Genomic DNA, 19,377 nt, shown 5'->3' with positions numbered 1-19,377 from the left:
CTTCCCGTGGCCAGTGCGGGCTGTGCTGGCTTTATCTGGTCACTCATGGATGGATGTTTGAGGTGTTCATGCTCGATTTCTTTATTTCCCCAAATCCGGCCTGACAAGTCTGTTCTGAGGGTTATTTTTTTTTTTTTAAGATTTTATTTATTTATCATGAGAGACACAGAGAGAGAAGCAGAGACACAGGCAGAAGGAGGAGCAGGCTCCCTGCAGGGAGCCCGATGTGGGACTCCATCCCAGGTCTCCAGGATCACGCCCTGGGCCTAAGGTGGGTGCTCAACCCCTGAGCCACCCGGGTGCCCCTGTTCTGAGGTTTACTGATGATGATAAGGGCATCCAGTTCTTGGAACCAAGGCAGGGCCATGATAGGTGATCAATAATCAATACAAGCATTTTAATATGACTAACACAAACAGGGTGTGACCAGCCTGGAACCTGGAGATGAAGGGGCACCGTCTTGAGGGACTGAATGTCCAGTTGGGGAGAGAGATACTTCCAGTGACGAGTCAAGGTGGGAAGACAGCGGATGTTTGGGCTCAGTGTCCACTGGATAAGTCCTTGTCAGGATTTGCCGCACGCCTACAGCGGTGCAGAGGGAAGGGTGCCACCGAGTCACACACTGGGAGGGACTGAGTGTGTGCAGAAAGCATGGCTTGTAGAACCAGTTGACGACACCCTGGGGACCCATGACCTCTGATGAGAAACACATGTGGCCACCCCATGCCGTGACTGTCACCCACTTCTCTGCCCCGCCGACCCAGGCTGTGGCTGTCCGGCTCTGCTCTGACCTCCCCACTCTGCCCTTGACCTGTTGGCTATCCTTTCCCAGCGAGCACAGGGGTTTGCACATTGCCTCCAGTCTTCCAGCTTCCCACAGGCTGCCCCCGATTTTAGAAATACATTCTGCTGTCTTGATTGACATCACTAAAATCTCTCTTTCTCTCTGTCTCTGTCTCTTTGTCTCTCTCTTTGCCACTTTTGCACTGGGAAATAGCTGTGAGTTTATCCTCTGAAAAGATAGGACCTGGGTTCTAGGACCCTCACACAGTTGCCCTCACCATCTGAGGAGAGGCAGAGTCAGGACTTGAACATGATCTTTGGCCTCTGGAGCCACCATTTGCCATTATTTTGTTGCTGTGGGTGCCACCAGGCTAGAGCTAATACTGCCTGGCATTAAGAGCAACAGGACAGCAGGCAAGTCCCCACTCCCCCCACCCCATCACTGCAGAAAGCCCCAGGCCAGTAGAGGGTGGATGGGGTGTGCGTCAGGAAGCAGGGTGAGTGGGCATGGAGGCCCTGAGGCCAGAGCGAGCCCCGTGTCCCTGGGACAGGAGCAGTGGCTGGCACTGCGGAGCATCCTGAGTGCCCGGCAAGACCTCGGGAGCAGAGCCCAGGAGTTAAACCAACACAGGCCGGAGGGTGATGCTCCTGGAAGCCTGAACATGCCCGGCACAGATTGTGTTTGCAAGTCAGAGGACATCGCTGCAAGGTTGCAAGTAAGGAGAGATCTGGTTCATGCTTCCTCTATGACCCCTGGCCCAAATTAAAGGTAGAGAAAAATCAGAAGGAGAACCAGAATGGAATCAGCAGATGGTGAGCGCGGCTCTCTGGGAGTGGCCGTGGACACGGATCACAGGGATGGCTCGGAAGGTTGTGCAGTTTGAACAAGCTCCTGCCTGATGGTTGTTACTGTAGTGATCATCAACCTCATCACCATAGGCTGGCGAATCTGTCACTTGTGGATATTTTGCAAACACACAACATCAGCGGCTGCCATGTAGGGCCATAGGGCCATTGCGGTGGCTCTAGTCTCTGTGTGGCCCACAGCCTCCCCTCCAGTACCCTCACGGCCCACTCCTCATCCAAGACCTGAGATGCCACCTGCCCCGGGAGGCCTACCTGGCTGCCCTATTCAAAACCAAAGCCTCCTTTCACGTCTTCCTAATGTCCTCTTCATTCTGTATTTGTTTTTGTTTTTGTTTTTTTTTAATAGACATCCTTTATCGCAGGCTTAGGTTTACAGCAAAATTGCTGAGTTTGCACTGACCCTACAGTCACCCGACATCCATAATTCACATTTGGGCTGCATGTTGACATCATATGCTCTGTGGGTGGACAAAAGTTAGTGACGTGACTCCAGAACAGTGGTGTCACCCAGAGTCATTTCAGTATACTAAGGTCCTATGCTCTGCCTTCTTATGCCTCCTTCACACTGACCCCTGATGTCCACTGATCTTTCTCTTTACCATCTCTGTAGTTTTGCCTTTTCTGGACTGTCCTAGAGTTGGAATCACATAGCACGTGGCCCTTTCAGGTTGGCTCCTTTCATGGAGTAATATGTATCTAAGGTTCCTCTGTGCTTTTTCTGCTTGATAGCTCACTTTTTACTAGGGCTGCCTGGTATTTCATTGTATGGGTGGACCCCAGTTTATTGACCCATCCACCTGCTGAAGGACATCTTGGTTGCGTATTAGTACAGCTGCTATGAATATCTGTGGGCACATTTTTTGTGTGGACATAAAGTTTTCACCTCTTTTGGGTAAATGCCAGAGAGTATGATTGCAGATCTTATAGTAAGAGTGTGTTTAGTTTTGTAAGAAACCACTAATCTGTCTCCAGAGTGGCTGCGCCGTGTTGCATCCCAGCAGTGAGCTCCACACTCAGCAGCACAGGGTGCTGTCCCTGTTCTGGGTCCTTCTCATCCTAATGGGTGTGCGGTCTTGTGTCACTGGTGTATTCACTTGCATTTCCCTTATGATGTGTACAGTGGAACATCTTTTCATAGGCTTGTTTGTCGTCATCTGCATATTTTATTTGGTGAGGTGTCTGGTAAGGTCTTTGGCCTGGTTTTTAATTGTGTTTGCTTTCTTGTTGTTGAGCTTTATCATTTTCTTACCATTGTGTCCTTGATCCATGATGACTTTAACATATAATTTCTCCCGGACAGTGGCATGTCTTATTTTTCCCTCGACCATGTCTTTCCCAGAGTGGAAACTAAATTTTAATGAAGTTCAGCATATCAGTTATTTCTTTCATGGATCATGTCAGTGGTGTATCTAAAAAGTCATTGCATACCCAAGGGCATCTAGATTTTCTCCTCTGTCAACTTCCAGCAGTTTTATAGTTTTGCATTTTATAGTAATACAGTTGAATTAATTTTTGTGAGAGGGGTATCGTCTGTGTCTAGATTCACTTCTTTGCCTGTGGTCATCCAGTTGTTGAAAGAATTGTCATTGCTGCGTTGTTCTGCCCTTGCTCCTAAGCCAGAGATGAGTTAACTGTACTTATGTGGGTCTGTTTCTGGGCGCTCTGTCCTGTTCCATGGATGTATCTGTCTCTGCTCCCTCTAGGAACACACTGTCTTCATTACCGTAGCTTTATATGTTTTGAAGTCCCTTGTGTCGTGTCAGAACTATGGCTGGGGGATCCCTGGGTGGCTCAGCGGTTTAGCGCCTGCCCTTGGGCCAGGGTGGTGCAATCCTGGAGTCCCGGAATCGAGTTCCACGTCGGGCTCCTGGCATGGAGCCTGCTTCTCCCTCCTCCTGTGTCTCTGCCTCTCTCTCTCTATGCCTATCATAAATAAATAAATAAATCTTTAAAAAAATTTAAAGAACTATGGTTGTTCTTCCACCTTCATATTGACTTGAGTGGTCTGCATCTTTTGCCATAATGTATATACCTAAGACTCATTTTGTTGATATTCACAAAATAATTCATTGAGATTTTGATTGGAATTACATGGAATCGATAGATCGAGTTAGGAAGAACTGACACATTGCCTTTTAACTTATGATTTTTTTATGTCTACTGTGTATTCTCCTCTCATTGCCCCATGCTACACTGGAATTTAAGCTCCAAGAAGGCCATTATATTTGTCTATTTTGTTCACAGTTGTATCTAGATTGTCTAGAAGAGTGTCTGGTTCATAACAAGCAATTGACAAATATTCTTTGAATTAATGAAATGAGTGAGTAAATGAACAAACTAACTACACACTTCTTAGATGAGAAGGACTGTGAGCTTCTTCCCCTATGGAAGTTAATTCATGTCTCAGTGTTGTACAGCTCTGTAAGGGAATCTATTCTAATGTTTAATCCATGGTATTTGGTCATAGTAAGCAACAGCACTAAATTTAATGCCTTTACTCAATGACTTGCTTAACTATTTCTTTGTGTCTTGGGAGTGTATGGAAAGAGGATCTGTAGAATTTTAGTTTGAGCTATTCTTAGGTCAGATATTTTTGTGCCAACCGAAAGTAATCTTACTAGGCAATCAATTTGATAATATGTTTTGAATATTTCAGCTGGGGCAATTTGATAAAGATGTTAGTGGATGGATTTGTAAGATTGTTCCTAACTGTATGATACACACTATGATAGAGAAATGTTGTGGCCACCTCTCCTGTATCTGGAAAACTAGTCTTAAAAAGTAAGCTCCTGAAGATTTATTACCAGTTCTTCTAGAGTCGCACTTTCCAATAAAGCTTTGTGACATGATGGAAATACCTGTGTTGTCCAATATGGTAGCCACTAGTCACATGTGGCTACTGAGTCATTGCAAAACTAAATTTTTAACTTTATTTGACTTCATTTTATTTGAATTTTTTTTTATACTTACATGTGGCTGTTGAGCAATTGGAGAACTGAATTTTTATTTTATTCTTTTAATTAAAATTTAGGGGCCACCATTTTATACAGTGTATGTATAGGTTTTCTGTCTAACAGAAACTTAAATACTTGTAATAGATGAATCTGAAATACCACACAAAACTGAAAAACACAAAAAAATAGTAACAACAAATTCACTAATGAAAGCTGAGAATACATGTACAGTGACATTTAATCTTCAAAAGAAGTTTGATCTCCTATTATAAATATGTGCCATATTCCATATTATGGTCTATATTCTGAGCTTTTGCATCCTCGTTGCATTTTCATGAGTTTTGCTCATTTTGTTCTAAAAACCAGATCTTGGGCTCACTAGACTTCTTTGGCTTAATAATCACATTGTTCTACCGTTTACCAATTCATACATTCTAGAATTATTCATTTATTTTTAATTAGCCTTTCTAGTTTCTAGGTAGCCATTCATTGCATTTTAAAAATTGTTTTGAGTGAATGCTTAGTTTGCTCCTCTTCTTTATTTCTTTTAAAGGTTTTATCTAATTATTTATTTGAGAGAGGGAAAGAGAATGTGCACTCCTATAAGTGAGGGGAGGGGCAGAGTGAGATAGAGAATCTCAGGCAGACTCTGTGCTGAGAGGATAGAGCCTGACTCGGGGCTCAATGCCAAGACCCTGAGATCAAGACCTGAGCCAAAATCAAGAGTTGGAAGCTTAATTAACTGAATCATCCAGGTGCCCCTCATCTTCTTTATTTTTCAAAAGGAAAGCGGGGATCCCTGGGTGGCGCAGCGGTTTAGCGCCTGCCTTTGGCCCAGGGCGTGATCCTGGAGACCTGGGATCGAATCCCATGTCAGGCTCCTGGTGCATGGAGCCTGCTTCTGTCTCTGCCTATGTCTCTGCCTCTCTCTCTCTCTGCGTGACTATCATAAATAAATAAAAAGGAAAGCATTCAGGACTTGATATTTCTCCAAGTGCAGCATTAGTATATCTCACCATTTCTAACAGAACCAGGTTTTAATTTGATTGACAATCTCTATTGATATCCAGTTTTCAATTTCATTTATTTCTGCTCTAATTCTTATTATTTATTTTCTTCTGATTACTTTGGGTTTAATTTGATTTTCTTGTTTCCTAAAGTGAAAATTTAGATTATTGATTTTAGATCTTTCTTCTTTTCTAATATATGCATTCAGTACTAGAAATCTCCTTCTAAGCACTGCTTTCATTGCATCACACAAATTTGGATAAATTGTGTTTCAATTTAATTTAGTTCAGAATATTTTTTAAGTGTGTTGTTTGATCTTCACCTAGTTTGAGATTTTCCTATTTTCTTTTTGATATAGACTTCTACTTTAATTCTCTTGTGGTCTGAGAGTGGATATTCTATGATTTCTAAATTTTTAAATATTTTAAAGTATGTTTTATGGATCAGAATGTGGTCTGTATTGGAAAATGTTCCATGTGAGCTTGAGAAAGTATATATTCTGCTGTTGTTGGATGAAGCCATGTACAGAGATCTTACATCCAGGTGGTGAATGGTGTTGCAGAGCTTACTGATTTTCTGCCTGCTGGATCTCACCATTTCTGGAAGAGGGGTGCTGAAGTCTCCAGCCATAAGAGTAGATACATCTTTCTCTCTGCAATTCTAGAAGTTTTTGCCCCACATAGTTTGATGCCCTGTTGATAGGTGCATGCGTGTTAAGAATTGTTATGTCTTCTCAGAGACCTGACCCCTTTATCATTATGTACTGTCTCTCTTTATCTCTGACAAATAGCTTTACTTTGAAGTCTGCTCTGTCTGAAATTAATACAGCTATTCTGCTTTCTTTTGATTACTGCTAGTGTGGTATATTTTTTCCATCTATTGAGTTTTAACTTGTAAATGTCTTTATATGTAAAGGAGATTTCTTATAGATGACACATAGTTGGATCTGTGTTTTGATCCATTCTGATGATCTCTGTCTTTTAATTAGTGCATTTAGACCATTCACACTCAAAGTGACTATTGATGTAGTTGGATTAATATCAACGGTATTTGTTACTGTTTTCTTTTTATTGCCCTTGTATTTTTTTCCTATTATAGTCTTCCACTCTTTTCTGCCTTTTGTGGTTTTAAATGAGCATGTTATATGATTCCATATAACTTACGTTATATATTTATATAAGTTATATAACTTCAGTATATAACTTATATTTCTTTTCTTTTCTTTTCGTTTTTTTTTTTTACATTTTTACTTTTGCCCTATAGTTTACCATATACATCTACAAGTAATCCAAGGTCACACTCAGCTACCACCATTACTAGTGTTATTCTCCAGGGGCCATAGTTTGCTAATACTAACATAGGGGTAGAGAGGAAGCACTGATGTGTTGGCATATATATTGGAGTCATTTACACTGACTATTAATCTTAGCTAGCCCACTTACTAGGTCTACAATGTTGGGCAGTTTTTTTAAGATTTAATGTCCCTTTTATTTATTTTTTTAAAGATTTTATTAATCTACTCATGAGAGACACACAGAGAGAGGCAGAAACACAAGCAGAAAGAGAAACAGGCTCCTCAGAGGGAGCCAGATGTGAGACTCGATCCCAGACCTGGGGATCATGCCCTGAGCCAAGGGCAGATGCTCAACCACTGAGCCATCCAGGTGCCCCTAATGCCCCTTTTCTTTAAATGGAAATATTAATTCTCATGTTATACGTTTGTTATTAGAACAGCAATAATGAATATAGCAAAACACATAGCACATTATGTAGCACATAGGTGGAGCCCAAGACAAAGTAACTAGTATATCATATCTATTTATGTTCGTAATAGTACCCGTAATAAGATATCTGCTAATTAACAAGCCACCTGAGAGAAAATAAAATAATTGGGTTTTGAGGTGACCCAATAAGTAACTCCCTATTTCCTTACCTCTTACTGTCCCTTTTCCCTTTTCCATACATTCTGTATTCTGAATGAATTATAAAATATGAACAAAAAGAGTAACTCAAATGGTACACATCTGTATCCTTTTTAAAATTACTGATAAAGTCAGTTTTGGAGAAAGTGGAATATTTGTGCAGGTGAGTGGATTTCCTAAAAGTGGGCCCCAATGTAGACACACGCAGTCAGTGAGTTGCAAGAGATGCTAGACTCCTGACAGTCACCCTCCTGGGGGATTCACCCACCTGAGCTTATCCTATGATCAAGATCCATGAGGATGCCAGCTTCCGGGGGTGGGCGGAGTCCTGAGTAGAAAGGGCTGTGCCTTCCATGCCCAGTTTTGAGTCCAGACTTATAAACAAGTTATTCCTTCCCTGCAGAGAAACAAGTGAGGGGCAAGGAGTTCTGTTGCCATGCTGAAGTGGCCATAAGAAGTGAGTGTGGGGCACTCACTACCAACGCTCCCAGTTGAGTCTTCAAGCAGGGACACTCCTGGTAGGATAAATATCATTTCTGTCTGAGCGCTAATCATAAGTCAAGTCACTGATAAGATTCTATTTTATAGTAAGGCAGGAAATATTGGTAATTTAATGTTGGTGTCTCTGTATTTACAGGTCTCTCCGTGCTTTTTATGTGTTCATTTGTTTTGTTTCTTAGATCCACATGAGTGAAATCATATGATCTTTGTCTAATTTCATCCAGGATGACACCCTCATGTTGCAAATTGCAAGATTTCTTTTTTTTTTTTTTTTGGTAGCTGAGTAATATTCCATTTTATGGACAGCTTTTATAAATAGATATAAACATATTGATATAAACCTACAAACTTTTTTCCTTTTTTTAAACAGAAGGTATTTACTAATATCACTATAGTTCTGCACTTTCTTTTTTCCCCAAAATAAATTAGGAAACAATTCTCTATCAGTAACTATCTAATTGTTTTCAAATGCTGATACTGATTTGCAATACATACAGTCTCATTATGATAACCTGTCTTCCATCAGGGGGGATTTCAAGTATTTCTTATTTGGGGGTTATTTTATTAATTTTTACTATGATAAACATCCTTTTACATATCTTGGGCATATGTGTTAGAATTTTTTAGGGTACCTTCCTTGCTGCAGAATTATTAGGTCAAAAGTACATGTATTTACAATTTTGAGAGACACTGCCAATTCTTTCCAAAAGTGCTTCACCAGTTTACTAATTCTCCTCACATCTTGGTTGTAACAGGGTATATGCTGCCTTTTTGGTCAGCCAGTAGGATGGCGTCTCATTGTGGTTTTCAACTTCTTGCTAAAATTAGAAGTAAAATCAAACCCTTTTTTATAAACCTCTCCCACCTGTGAGTTGCCTTTTTTCTTTTTTTGCCCTATTTTTTTCTTTCCATTTTTTTAAAGTTGTATTACTTCTTCATTTTTTACTAGTTTTTATGGATTATTTTTAAGGATCGTGATTTTTGTCATCTGCATTCAAGAATTTTCCCTAACTTGTCATTTGACTCGATAGTATTTCTCACCATACTCAAATATTGAATTTACCCAATTCTATCCATCTCTTTCTTCACAGCTTCCTGATTTTGTTCCATCTGCAAGTGTCTACATCAAAATTACAAATATATGTTTTATTTAATTTATTTAGTTGTTTTAAGTTTTGTTACTCTTTGCTGCATTTGGCCATTATTTTGGTGAATGGAATGAAGAAGAAATTGAGATCTGTTTTTTACCAAAGAGCCAACCAGTTATCTCAAGATCATTTATTGAATGATTCCCTTGCTTGCTTCCTCCTGAGAAATCTCTAATGTCAACTACATTTTCATATTATGTAGACATGTATTCTGTTTAACTGATTTTTCAGTAGAAATCTAGCAAGTTTTAATTGTGAACAAAACGGTCTAACACAATTATCCTACTTCTGAGCTTCAGTGTTTCCTCCTCGTACATTGCTGAGCGAGAAACAGCATTTTCTCAGCACTAGCCTCGCACACGTTTCTTCCTTCCTTACAAATGCAATACGAGTGTGAGATCAATTTAATGTAAAATGATTTACAGAGCTGGCCAGGAGAGATCCAGGCCCCAGGAGAGCTCCTTTGCAAAGTTTGAAGGACACTGGCCTTTTTTTCTGAAAGCCTGGTTAATAATCCACCCAGCTGACATCGCAGTGGTTACTGTGGGCAGGTGTGCACTGGTCATTTGATGAGTGTCCAGATAAATATTCTTGGTTCAATAAAGAACAGCTTTAATAAGCAGACAACATTAATCTTCAGTGATTTATCTAACCTTTTAAGTAAGCTTGCAAACTAATGATACAGCAAGATAACAGTTACTTTCTCTGTGTTTTTTCAATATCTGTTGATTATAAGGAAATCAGAACATCAGGCTTAATCAGTTGTTATAGTCTCTGTATTTAATTAAATTGGGGATTGACTACTTTGTTCATGAAAATTAGGAAATCCTCGAGCTACACGAAGTCCTTCTTGCCCGAGGATCTGGTCCTCTCAGCCTCAGGCACCCACAACAGAGCCTCGACCTGCGGGGGGCAGAGCAGGAGTCACTTTTGGGACTGAACAGCTGTCAAAGGTCACAAGTTTTTTAGATGCAAAAGCCAGAAAGAATAAAAACAAGACAGCAGGCCAGAAGCAGGGAGGTGTTTGAGGTTATGATGGTGGAGTTGGGGTGAACCAGCTCTCACACGTCAGGGGAAATCTCATGCTGTTACGGTGAAAATCCCCAGAATTATCAGAAAAGAATCAGAGATCATCAGAGGTGAAGTATGATATTTTACACTCTTCGCTTCATTCACTCAGCAGATCTTTTCTGCATGTTTTCTGTGGATCATGCATTTAAACTACTTTCATTGTTAAGTCCTACAAACTCATGACAGCCAGTGAGCCTTATCTCCACTTCCTAGAGGGTAACACAACACAGAGAGGCTGAGTAAACCACCGAAAGTCACACAGGAAGCACCACTGGAGTTGGATGGTGCGCTCTGGGGCGCCGGACTCAGCCGGCTGCTCTCTGAGTCCGCTGGGGCTCCAGTGAGACATGCCGAATGACACCTCAGATGGTCTTCCAAGGGGTGATAAGAAATGCATGGAGTAGTTTCCAGATCAGAAAAGGTTTTTTGTTTTTTTTTTTTAAGGTGAAAAATGAAGTCTTTTTTTTTTTAAGTTAATACTTGAACTGGTTACCTTCAAAAGTGTAGAAAGCGTCCTTGGGTGGTGTTATTGTACGAAGGGTGAGCACGGCCATGACTGCATTACTGCAACTCCATTGCATCTAAACTACTGCATTAGTTGAAGTGCAGAAGGATGAAACTCTGCTGCCGCAGCTGCCGTGCCCTTCCACGCTAGTATCCTCCCTGATAGGACTGTGAACTTTAAGGTTCCCAAGTAGTCGCATGGGAGCTTCACTGCTAGAGTTTCTAGGGGACACACAGATTCCCAGGTTATTCACGGAGAGCACTGCCTGAGAGGCGCCTCCTCCCACTCAGTGGGGTGGGCCAAAAATTCCAAGTGTTCTCCCTTTCTACTGCCAGGGGGTTCTCGGGCCCCAGGAGGGCCACCCCCCATGGTGCTGATGGCTTCCTTGATAACTGACCACGGTTACACCCCCACCCTGCCCTGCCAGCAGGAACTCCAGGGCCAGGGCTCAATCTCTCAGTGTCCAATAAACATTTTCTCTCCCACCCCCAACCCTGCTGTTCCTGAGCATTGTGTTTGTCCCTTTACCGAGATCTAAGAAGATCTAAGGAGTGCTTCCTCACGCCTGTCATCCCACCACGTGCAGATATCCAGGCTCACACAGGACGGCCCAGCCCAACGTGGAAGCTCATTTGGTGGGGAGGGTGCTCCGCAGTGGAAGTCAGACTCAGCCTCCTAAATCAGAGGCCTACTATGAACAGGTGCACATGCACCTGTTCAGCCTCTGTGAGTAACTAGTGTCTCACTCAGGGTAGTAAATTATCAAGGTAACTTTGGGGAAAATCAACATGATTGTAACACTGGCAGCTTAGTACCAGAGACTTCTAAGTGACCGCTGGACAGTTGTGCAGGAGCAACTAATTATATTCACAAATTACAGCTATTATAGAGTAACATTTACAAAGAGTATTTAAAAATTGTCCATAATCCCATAATCCAGCAATGCCGTTGACATTATTTTTGTGAGAATATGTACAGATTCTAAACACTTGGATGGCACAGAAAGATTCGAAGTTGCAAGCAGCTCCCTCTCACGGCCTTGCCCCGAAGACCACTGCCCACCTACATCGGCGATTGCTCTTGCTCCCCCAGGAAAGTTCTCTAAGTGCAGAGCATGCTTTTTTAAAATGGAAAGAGTTGGGATCACACTGTCTATTATACACTTTGAAAATTAATCCCACTTGGAATCCCTTATAGTATAAATCGTCAATGTGCAGTTCCTGAGCCAGTTCTGATTTTGTGGGAATCCTTACACCCTACTGTCCAGCCAGGTTACCTTAGAAACAGAAGTGAGTCACTTTCCTTCTCTATTTCCTCATCTTTGACAGGAGGGTCATAGGATGGCCACCTCACAGAACTGCAGTCATGATTTCAACAAGGTTTTATATGGAAGATGTCAGCCATAGTCACAGGAACTTGAGACAAGAGATTTGATTATGATTATCAACATCACATAATTACCTAGTCTTATTTAATGTTATGTCCTCTTCAAACATATAACTATACTTTAAAAACATTACCCTGAATTAATCGGTAAACATTTTGATGATTTATTCTTGTTATTTTTTGTTTTGCTTGTACATTTATGCTGTTGTGCACAATGCTGCAGTGTACAGTTACACGCATAGATCAGTGTGGGAGAAGTGCCTACAAGAAGCACTTGGTAAGAATCCCAAAAGGCTGAATCCTTAGAACTGACAGCACACTTCCAGAGTCGGGGATGTGGCAGGAGGCCATGGCAGCCGCTTCCTAGTTCTGCCCTAGGGTGCGCTGCTCCAGAACCTCACGCTGCCCTGGCTTCTCCAACACTGGTTATAATCAGGCTTTGAATATATTGGTCGCTCTAGAAGGTAAAAAGCAGTCCTTCAATTTTGCCTCCTTTAAGATTTTTTTTAGTATTCTTCTTTTTTAAAAAAAAATTTGTTTATTCATGAGAAACACAGAGAGAGGCAAAGACACAGGCAGAGGGAGAAGCAGGCTCCCTGCGGGGATCCCTGATGTGGGACTCGATCCCAGGACCCCAGGATCATGACCTGAGCCAAAGGCAGACGCTCAACCACTGAGCCACCTAAGCGCCCCTTTTTTAGTATTCTTTATGCTACATTTGCTCAGCAGACGTTTTTGGTGTTTTTATGAGTTAGTTTTCCCCTATTGCCACGATACCTTGCTCAGAAAGACCTTCCTGATACCCTAAGGAAATTCTCTTGTGCTTCTTTCTGGATTAATCTTAAGTTACACTTTTATGTCAAGGGTAGCATTATATTCAAGTTTGAAAGGAGTTGTGCAAATGACTCTGGTGGGATTTAGATTTTCCCTTCCCATGTGGGGCCTGCCCTGCACCCACACCAGCATCTGAGTCTGTGCACATGAGCTCTGTACGGAGAGCCCCGTGGGAACCTGGTGGCACGTGGTGGAACACGTGGCACACCTGCACCCGGACCTTCCTGGGAGGATGCAGATGGGAAGGCTCTGCCCCGGGTCTTTCCGGGCCTCATCCTTAGCCCAGGTGCTGGAGGCAAGAGGGCACCCCCGGAGTGCTGAGGAGGTGGTGCTGGGGGTGGTCGTTCTCAGGGCAAAGGGGGTAACCCTCTTTCTCTCTTCCTCTCTTTTCCAGTCGGGCATGATAAGAACCCAAGAAGCAGATTACTTCCTAAAGCCGCTTCCCCCCCACCTAGTGGGAAGCCTGCAGGACTCCGCTGGGGCTGGACCCCCCTCCCACATACTATACAAGAGATCCACAGAAGTGCAGGCTCCAGGGGCTCCCCAGGCGGTCCTGACCCGGAGGGATCGGGAGCTGGGGAATCAGCCTCTGCGCAGCGGCTTGAGCCTCCAGCAGCCACAAAAGCAGCATTTCTGTGGAAGACGCAAGAAATGTATGTAAGGGCGCTTCTTTTTGTGCATTTAACCATTCGGACGTTTATGTAAGCCGATGGGATGTTTTAGGTTTCCTTCGGAGTAGTCGGCCCAGGCAGTGGGATTAACGGGCCGTCCTTGCTCAGCTTAAGTGATGATTCCATCATCCGTGTGTTCGCTATGTCCCCTCTCATGGTAGACGGACAGATGGTGGTAGGATTTTAGTTTAAAAGAACCGTTCCCGGGGCAGATGAAATGACATACAGCAGAATCCACTGGCTGTCTTCTAGAGAAGCCTGGCATGTCTACTCAGTAATTCTGTTGTTTGGGGGGTCGAGATTTATTAAAGTCCGCATAGTTTTCTGCCAGATAATTTATCTCCATACATATTTATATGCTCTACTCCACTACATCAAAAGGACAGGCTAGGCATGACCTCATTTACCCACAATTTATCACCGGCGCTTTGTGGAGGAGGCCCTTTGTTGTGCAGTGAACACTCAGGAGGTGATGCGATGTTCATATGTGTGTGGTTCAGGAGTGGGAGTTCGGTGTTCACTGGATTCCTCTCACTTCCCTCAGCTTCCCCTCCAGCACCACTTTATTTATTAAACTTGCCCCCAGTGAGCCCATCTTGTCCCAGCCCTTCTCTTTCTGCTGGTTTCGTCAGCTGCTTATGCAGCAGCCTGAAATAGAGGTGGTCCTGGTGCAGGGGGAATAGAGTGATGGCCTGTGGCCCCTCGGTACTCGCAGCAGAACACAGATACACTGAACCCTCCGCACCGGTGTGTCACCTGAACTCGGCCTGTCCTGTACAGAAGAGCCCTGTGCTACGTTCACTTGAGAGACTCAAACCCACATCGATTAAGTTGGGGCTCAGTCAGTGGCAGAAAGAAAGGAGCTGGGAGCAAAAGGAGGTGAACAGGAGTCAAGAAAGTCAGGGAAGACAGAGGTGAACCAGGTATGGGAACAGGGCGTACATGTCAGCATCAGCTGCCTGGGGCTGCCTGCGGCTGCCTGGACACAGAACAGCAGAGAGGAAGGGGGCTGAGGACAGGGCCAGGCAGGGTCAGGAGCACGAGGCAGGACTCAGGCATGGTAAGGGTCACGGCCAGAGTCTGGGCTGGCAGGGCTCAGTGCAGGACAGACCCCGGGTCAGGGACAAAACGCCGCCTGAGCACCTGGCTCCTGGCAGGGCTGTCCTTACCACTTTGCCAAGGTCCCAAACCAAAGCTGTTGTGGGCTGAGAGGAAATCCAGCAGTGCTGGCTTTGCTCAGACCGATGTGGCCCTTTCCTTCTTACCTGGAGGTGATCCAAGGCCTGCAGGCCAGCAACAGCAAAGGCACACTGTGTGCCAGGCTGGTGGGCTCATCTCGGTGGCCGTGGCTGTCCCTGTGTGCACACGTGCATGCGTGTGGAGGTGTAGTTTGCCTTCAGAGGCTTTTCAGAACCTCAGTAATGGGTTCTGTTTGTTTGATGTGGCACAGTTGTTTGAAAAAAAGCTGTGCAAGAAGTTTTGTTTTTGGAAAATGGAAACAAAAAGTTGCTCTTGTTTTCTTAATCCGACTAGAGAAGGAAAGTGTCACCAAGTGCCTCTTGGAAAACATTAGGGACCCATATGGTGTGGTTTGGTTCGCCAGGTATTTCTGTCCCTTCCCTGCTGGGCACGTGACTGGCCAGAGTGGTGTACAGACTTCCAGGCTGAAGCATGTCGTTCCTGAGACCTCCGCTACCTGTGCATGGACATTTCCATGTTGTTGATGGGGCTTTTGACATCTCTAAAGAATCCCAGCCTAGTGCAGTTCACACTTACAGAGATTCTTCCTTTTGAAGTCTGTGGCTCAGAAAATGGCCATTTTTAGGTTAGACTCCTGTGGGAATAGGCACTCAAAGGCAGATTGATTTGCTTAAAATCAGTGGTGAAGCTAAACCCAAGACTCCAGGATCCTGCTGCCAGTTTGGACACCCATTTCTGACACTTTCCCCTAGGGAAGGACTGTGAGCAAGTTAATGTTCTTTCCCTGTGCCTTGGTGGCCCCATCACACAGAGCTGGTGTAGACACAGCTCTTAGGGTGGAGTTGTGTCTCTGCAATTACAGCAAGGTCAGTGGTGCTCAACGAGTGCTTTAATAACTTTTCCAGAGTTGTTATTAGCCTCCACTGGGTTCATTTAGGTTAGAGAGTATTTTAGCAAACAAAAATGCACTGGACCTGGGTACCAGTCAAACAAAACAGCATCTTTTGGCAGCACAGTCCATGAATAGAGTCGACGTAACTTTGAATTAGTGTCACCTGAATCTTTGGGTAATTTGAAGCATCCATTCACATGAAAAGATTTTCAGAGGCATTCAATAAACCTAATTGTCTTTAACATAGTGTTAACTTACTGATTATACATGCCAAAACTATTTTTAAATGACTCCAAGAGGACAGAGTATATTTTGTCTTGCAACTAAATTGAGATAAATATGGTGCTTTCTAAGAAATTCAGCTCTGCCCGGAAGCGGATCTGCGCCACATGGTCGTAACCCATTTGAAACATGATAGACAAACCAGTTAGGCATCCTGAAGTGGGAATCAGCTTTAAAAAGAATCAGGCCATCAATATTGATCAAATAAGAAAATGATTCAAGGTAGCGCTGTGGTCTGTAACTTGGTTCCACCGCGTTGTCAGAAAGCGTTCTGCAGAGGCCTGCTCACGAGTCCTTACCCCAATGTCTTTGAACATTGTGCGTCTGAGGCTGGAACATGAGAGCTAAGGGGTCCTCCTCTTTGCTTTTAAATCAAGACAAACTTACACAGAGGTAGTTACAGTGTTGGGTTCCACGACATCTAGGTTTTATGAGCTTTATTTACATTTAAAGCTCCACTTTAATACAAGTTTCATATCACAAAGGTTGAGGGTTATATGAAAGCTCATTTTGAATCTCCAGTTCGAATGTCACAATCCAGCGCTGGTTTTGAGTGACGACTTTTGCTTTCGTTTGTTCTCGAACATCCCCTCCGTAGACATGCCCAAGCCTCCCAAGGAGGATCTCTTCGTCCTGCCTGACGAATATGCATCTTGTCTTCGGCGTAAGCGCTCTCTTCTCAAGTCCCATAGGAATGAAGAGCTCAACGTGGAGACGTTGGTGGTGGTGGATAGAAAGATGATGCAGAACCACGGCCACGAAAATATCACCACCTACGTGCTGACCATACTCAACATGGTAGGAAAGTCCTTGCTGTTGAAGCCACGTGTGTAATTCCCCCTAATGGGGTGTGTGCATTGATGTTTCATATGCAAGAAATGTTTTATCCATGATGACTCGGTCACTCTTACTGTGTTCCATTCAAAAGAGCCGTGTTCAGAACTCCAGAGAATACCCCTTGGAGGGTGAACAGTCTGACCCTTTCTGTGAGCTGGGGGCATGGTTTGGGTGGATCACTGTCTTCATCTACCAGAAACCTGCAAGAGGATGCTGCGACGATGTAGTGTAGTAAATCTGCTTGCCATCATTATGTGTGATTTTAGGTGGCTGTACAAAAGTACCCATCTCTTTAGGACCATTAATGTTTAAATAATGAATATCCATTATTTGACCCATAATGTCAGAGAAGCATACAACCCTGTAGGCTGCCATCTTGGGCAACATGTCCTGAGTCCCAGATTGGCAGCTGCTGTGATGATGAGGAGTGATGAGAAGCATCTAAGCCCCACTAAGTGACATGGAGATAGGGGAGGACAAGATCCTGGGTCACCTAAGTGTGTCTTAAAAAATAGTTGGGATGACGATATTTTGAAGACATACTTTTCGTTCCGCCCCAGGACCCCTGAACGTGGGTATTATTGATGGCATCATGTCTGGTAGCCCGCCCCACGTGAGCTCCCAGGGGGCTGATGGGCTGGTGCCATAGAGGTGCTTGCCGCTGGGCGTCCAGGGGGTGAGGACATAGGGGCTCTGGTTTGTGCCAATGTCGCTTGTATTTTGTCAAGCTTTCCCAGTATTCTGCACCAGAGGGGCCCTCTCTCATCACTCCAGGTGCCACTTCAGTTAGCCACCAACATCTGCTGCCATAGCATCGTGGGCACCTTTCTTTGGTCATCTTCTTTCCACACATTTTTCCTTCACTTTCTTGGATCGTCTGGGTTTTTTCCTGAGTGTTTCTCTTGGGAGCTTCCCTAAAGTCCCGCTGCCAGAGTGTGTGGAGAGTGCTTGCCCGTGAAGTCATCACTATGGGTAACATTCTGTTATATTCAAATGAGACCTCTTGTCAACTCAGAGGCTTCAGGGGTGTTTCCTAAGGGGTAGAACTCACATCCCCAAACTTCAGCTTGGTATTCAGGGGCACCAACGATGAGGATGCAATACTTGGTCTCCCTGATTGCTAGGTATTTCTATACCTGTCTGTTCAGCAGTATGAGAAAGTTAACACGGCTGTGTCACAAGAGCACGGGCACCCGCCATCACTGGCAGGACCCAGGGGACAGAGGGAATGACACCACGTGTGGGGACTGACAGGGACTGCCTGTCTTTTTCAGGTGTCTGCTTTGTTCAAAGACGGAACGATAGGAGGAAACATCAACATTGCAATTGTAGGTCTGATTCTTCTAGAGGAAGAACAGGTAATAATCTGTCTCTGAAACCACCAGCTACTTTTCTCCCAGAAAAATAAATAATGCAACATGAGGCTTTATTTTCCTTGATGTGATCCTTCTGTGGACTCTTGACTTTCCCTCCCTTGGCAACTTAAAGTGTTTAGTATTTTGTGTCTGATGCATTGAGCTTTTTATCAGTTCTGTTCACGATTATTTGGATTTTGCACGTGTGCTGAGGTAGTAAGGAAGACCCTCTTAGGAGGCCTGTGAAAGCACAGAACAGAAGAGCTGCCTTCGGTGTGGGGATGGGAACCACATTGGGAAGAGAAAGTGCAAAGCATGTCTTCCACTGTCTCCCCACCATGAGCTTTTGGGCTGCCAGGTGGAACTGAGCCCTTTCTGCTTTTTGCTAGAACACTAAAACTACCCTCTGGCCAGCAGTGAAATTGTACTGTGGGGCATTGTGTCCTCTGTCACCTGTACACCTCCTCTGTAACTCCTGAGACTGACCGCATAAGCCCCTACCACCTTCAGTCACAGGATTGTGTTTTCACAGAGACTGAAATGTCAAGTGCATTTCTCTTGTTGAATCCAAATACCTAATTATGCTGGCTCTTGATCTCCATGGTTTGTAAAAGCATCTCCTTTGCCTCGTTCCAGTGTCCCTGTGTAAATGCACGGGCATGCACTGTGGTTCACAGTGAGGTCATATAGGAACGTTTGGTGGCACCTCAACCATCCAGAACTCTCTCTTCTGCTCAGCCCCGAGCTGATCACTGGCTCCTCATGGGATGATCGAGCCCAGCGGCCAGTCCACCCTTGCTGACATCCTAGCAGGGTCCCCTGTTAGCCATAGTTCTCTGGTTTATAAAACAAAATTTTTTTTTAGATGAAACCTAAGATCATCCATAAGATCTAAGATGCCTCCGGATGGTGAGCGGCTGCCGTGTTGCTCTTTTTCTGGGCAGAGTGGGGGCCTGCATGGGCACAAGCCCATTTCTAGCCTGACGGTCAGAAAGATACAACTTCATTGTCTTGGTGTGAGCGAGTGTCTGGGCGGGGGGTGATGAACTGGCAGGGCGTCTCAGGTGACAGGTTAATTATTCCTTGTATTAAATTGTTTTCACCTTGGAATCCTTCCAAGCTGCAGAGAATAAGCGAGGTTATCTTTTGATCGTACACCTG

General features: G+C 44.1%; 1 protein-coding gene across 1 annotated transcript in view; it reads left to right on the top strand.

The window, feature by feature from the left end:
- ADAMTS16 (ADAM metallopeptidase with thrombospondin type 1 motif 16) overlaps window positions 1-19,377 on the top strand; it is a 148,689-nt gene that overhangs the window by 22,352 nt on the left and 106,960 nt on the right. Inside the window, exons 4-6 of the mRNA XM_077879512.1 lie at window positions 13,374-13,632; window positions 16,623-16,822; window positions 18,136-18,219. Of these exons, the coding sequence (XP_077735638.1) occupies window positions 13,374-13,632; window positions 16,623-16,822; window positions 18,136-18,219 (543 nt within the window). The remainder of the gene's footprint in view (window positions 1-13,373; window positions 13,633-16,622; window positions 16,823-18,135; window positions 18,220-19,377) is intronic.

This window comes from Canis aureus, chromosome 31 (genome assembly GCF_053574225.1).
Source record: "Canis aureus isolate CA01 chromosome 31, VMU_Caureus_v.1.0, whole genome shotgun sequence".
NCBI lineage: Eukaryota > Metazoa > Chordata > Mammalia > Carnivora > Canidae > Canis > Canis aureus.
The sequence above is the reverse complement of the archived record's forward strand: the minus strand, read 5'-3'. Positions and strand labels throughout refer to the sequence as shown.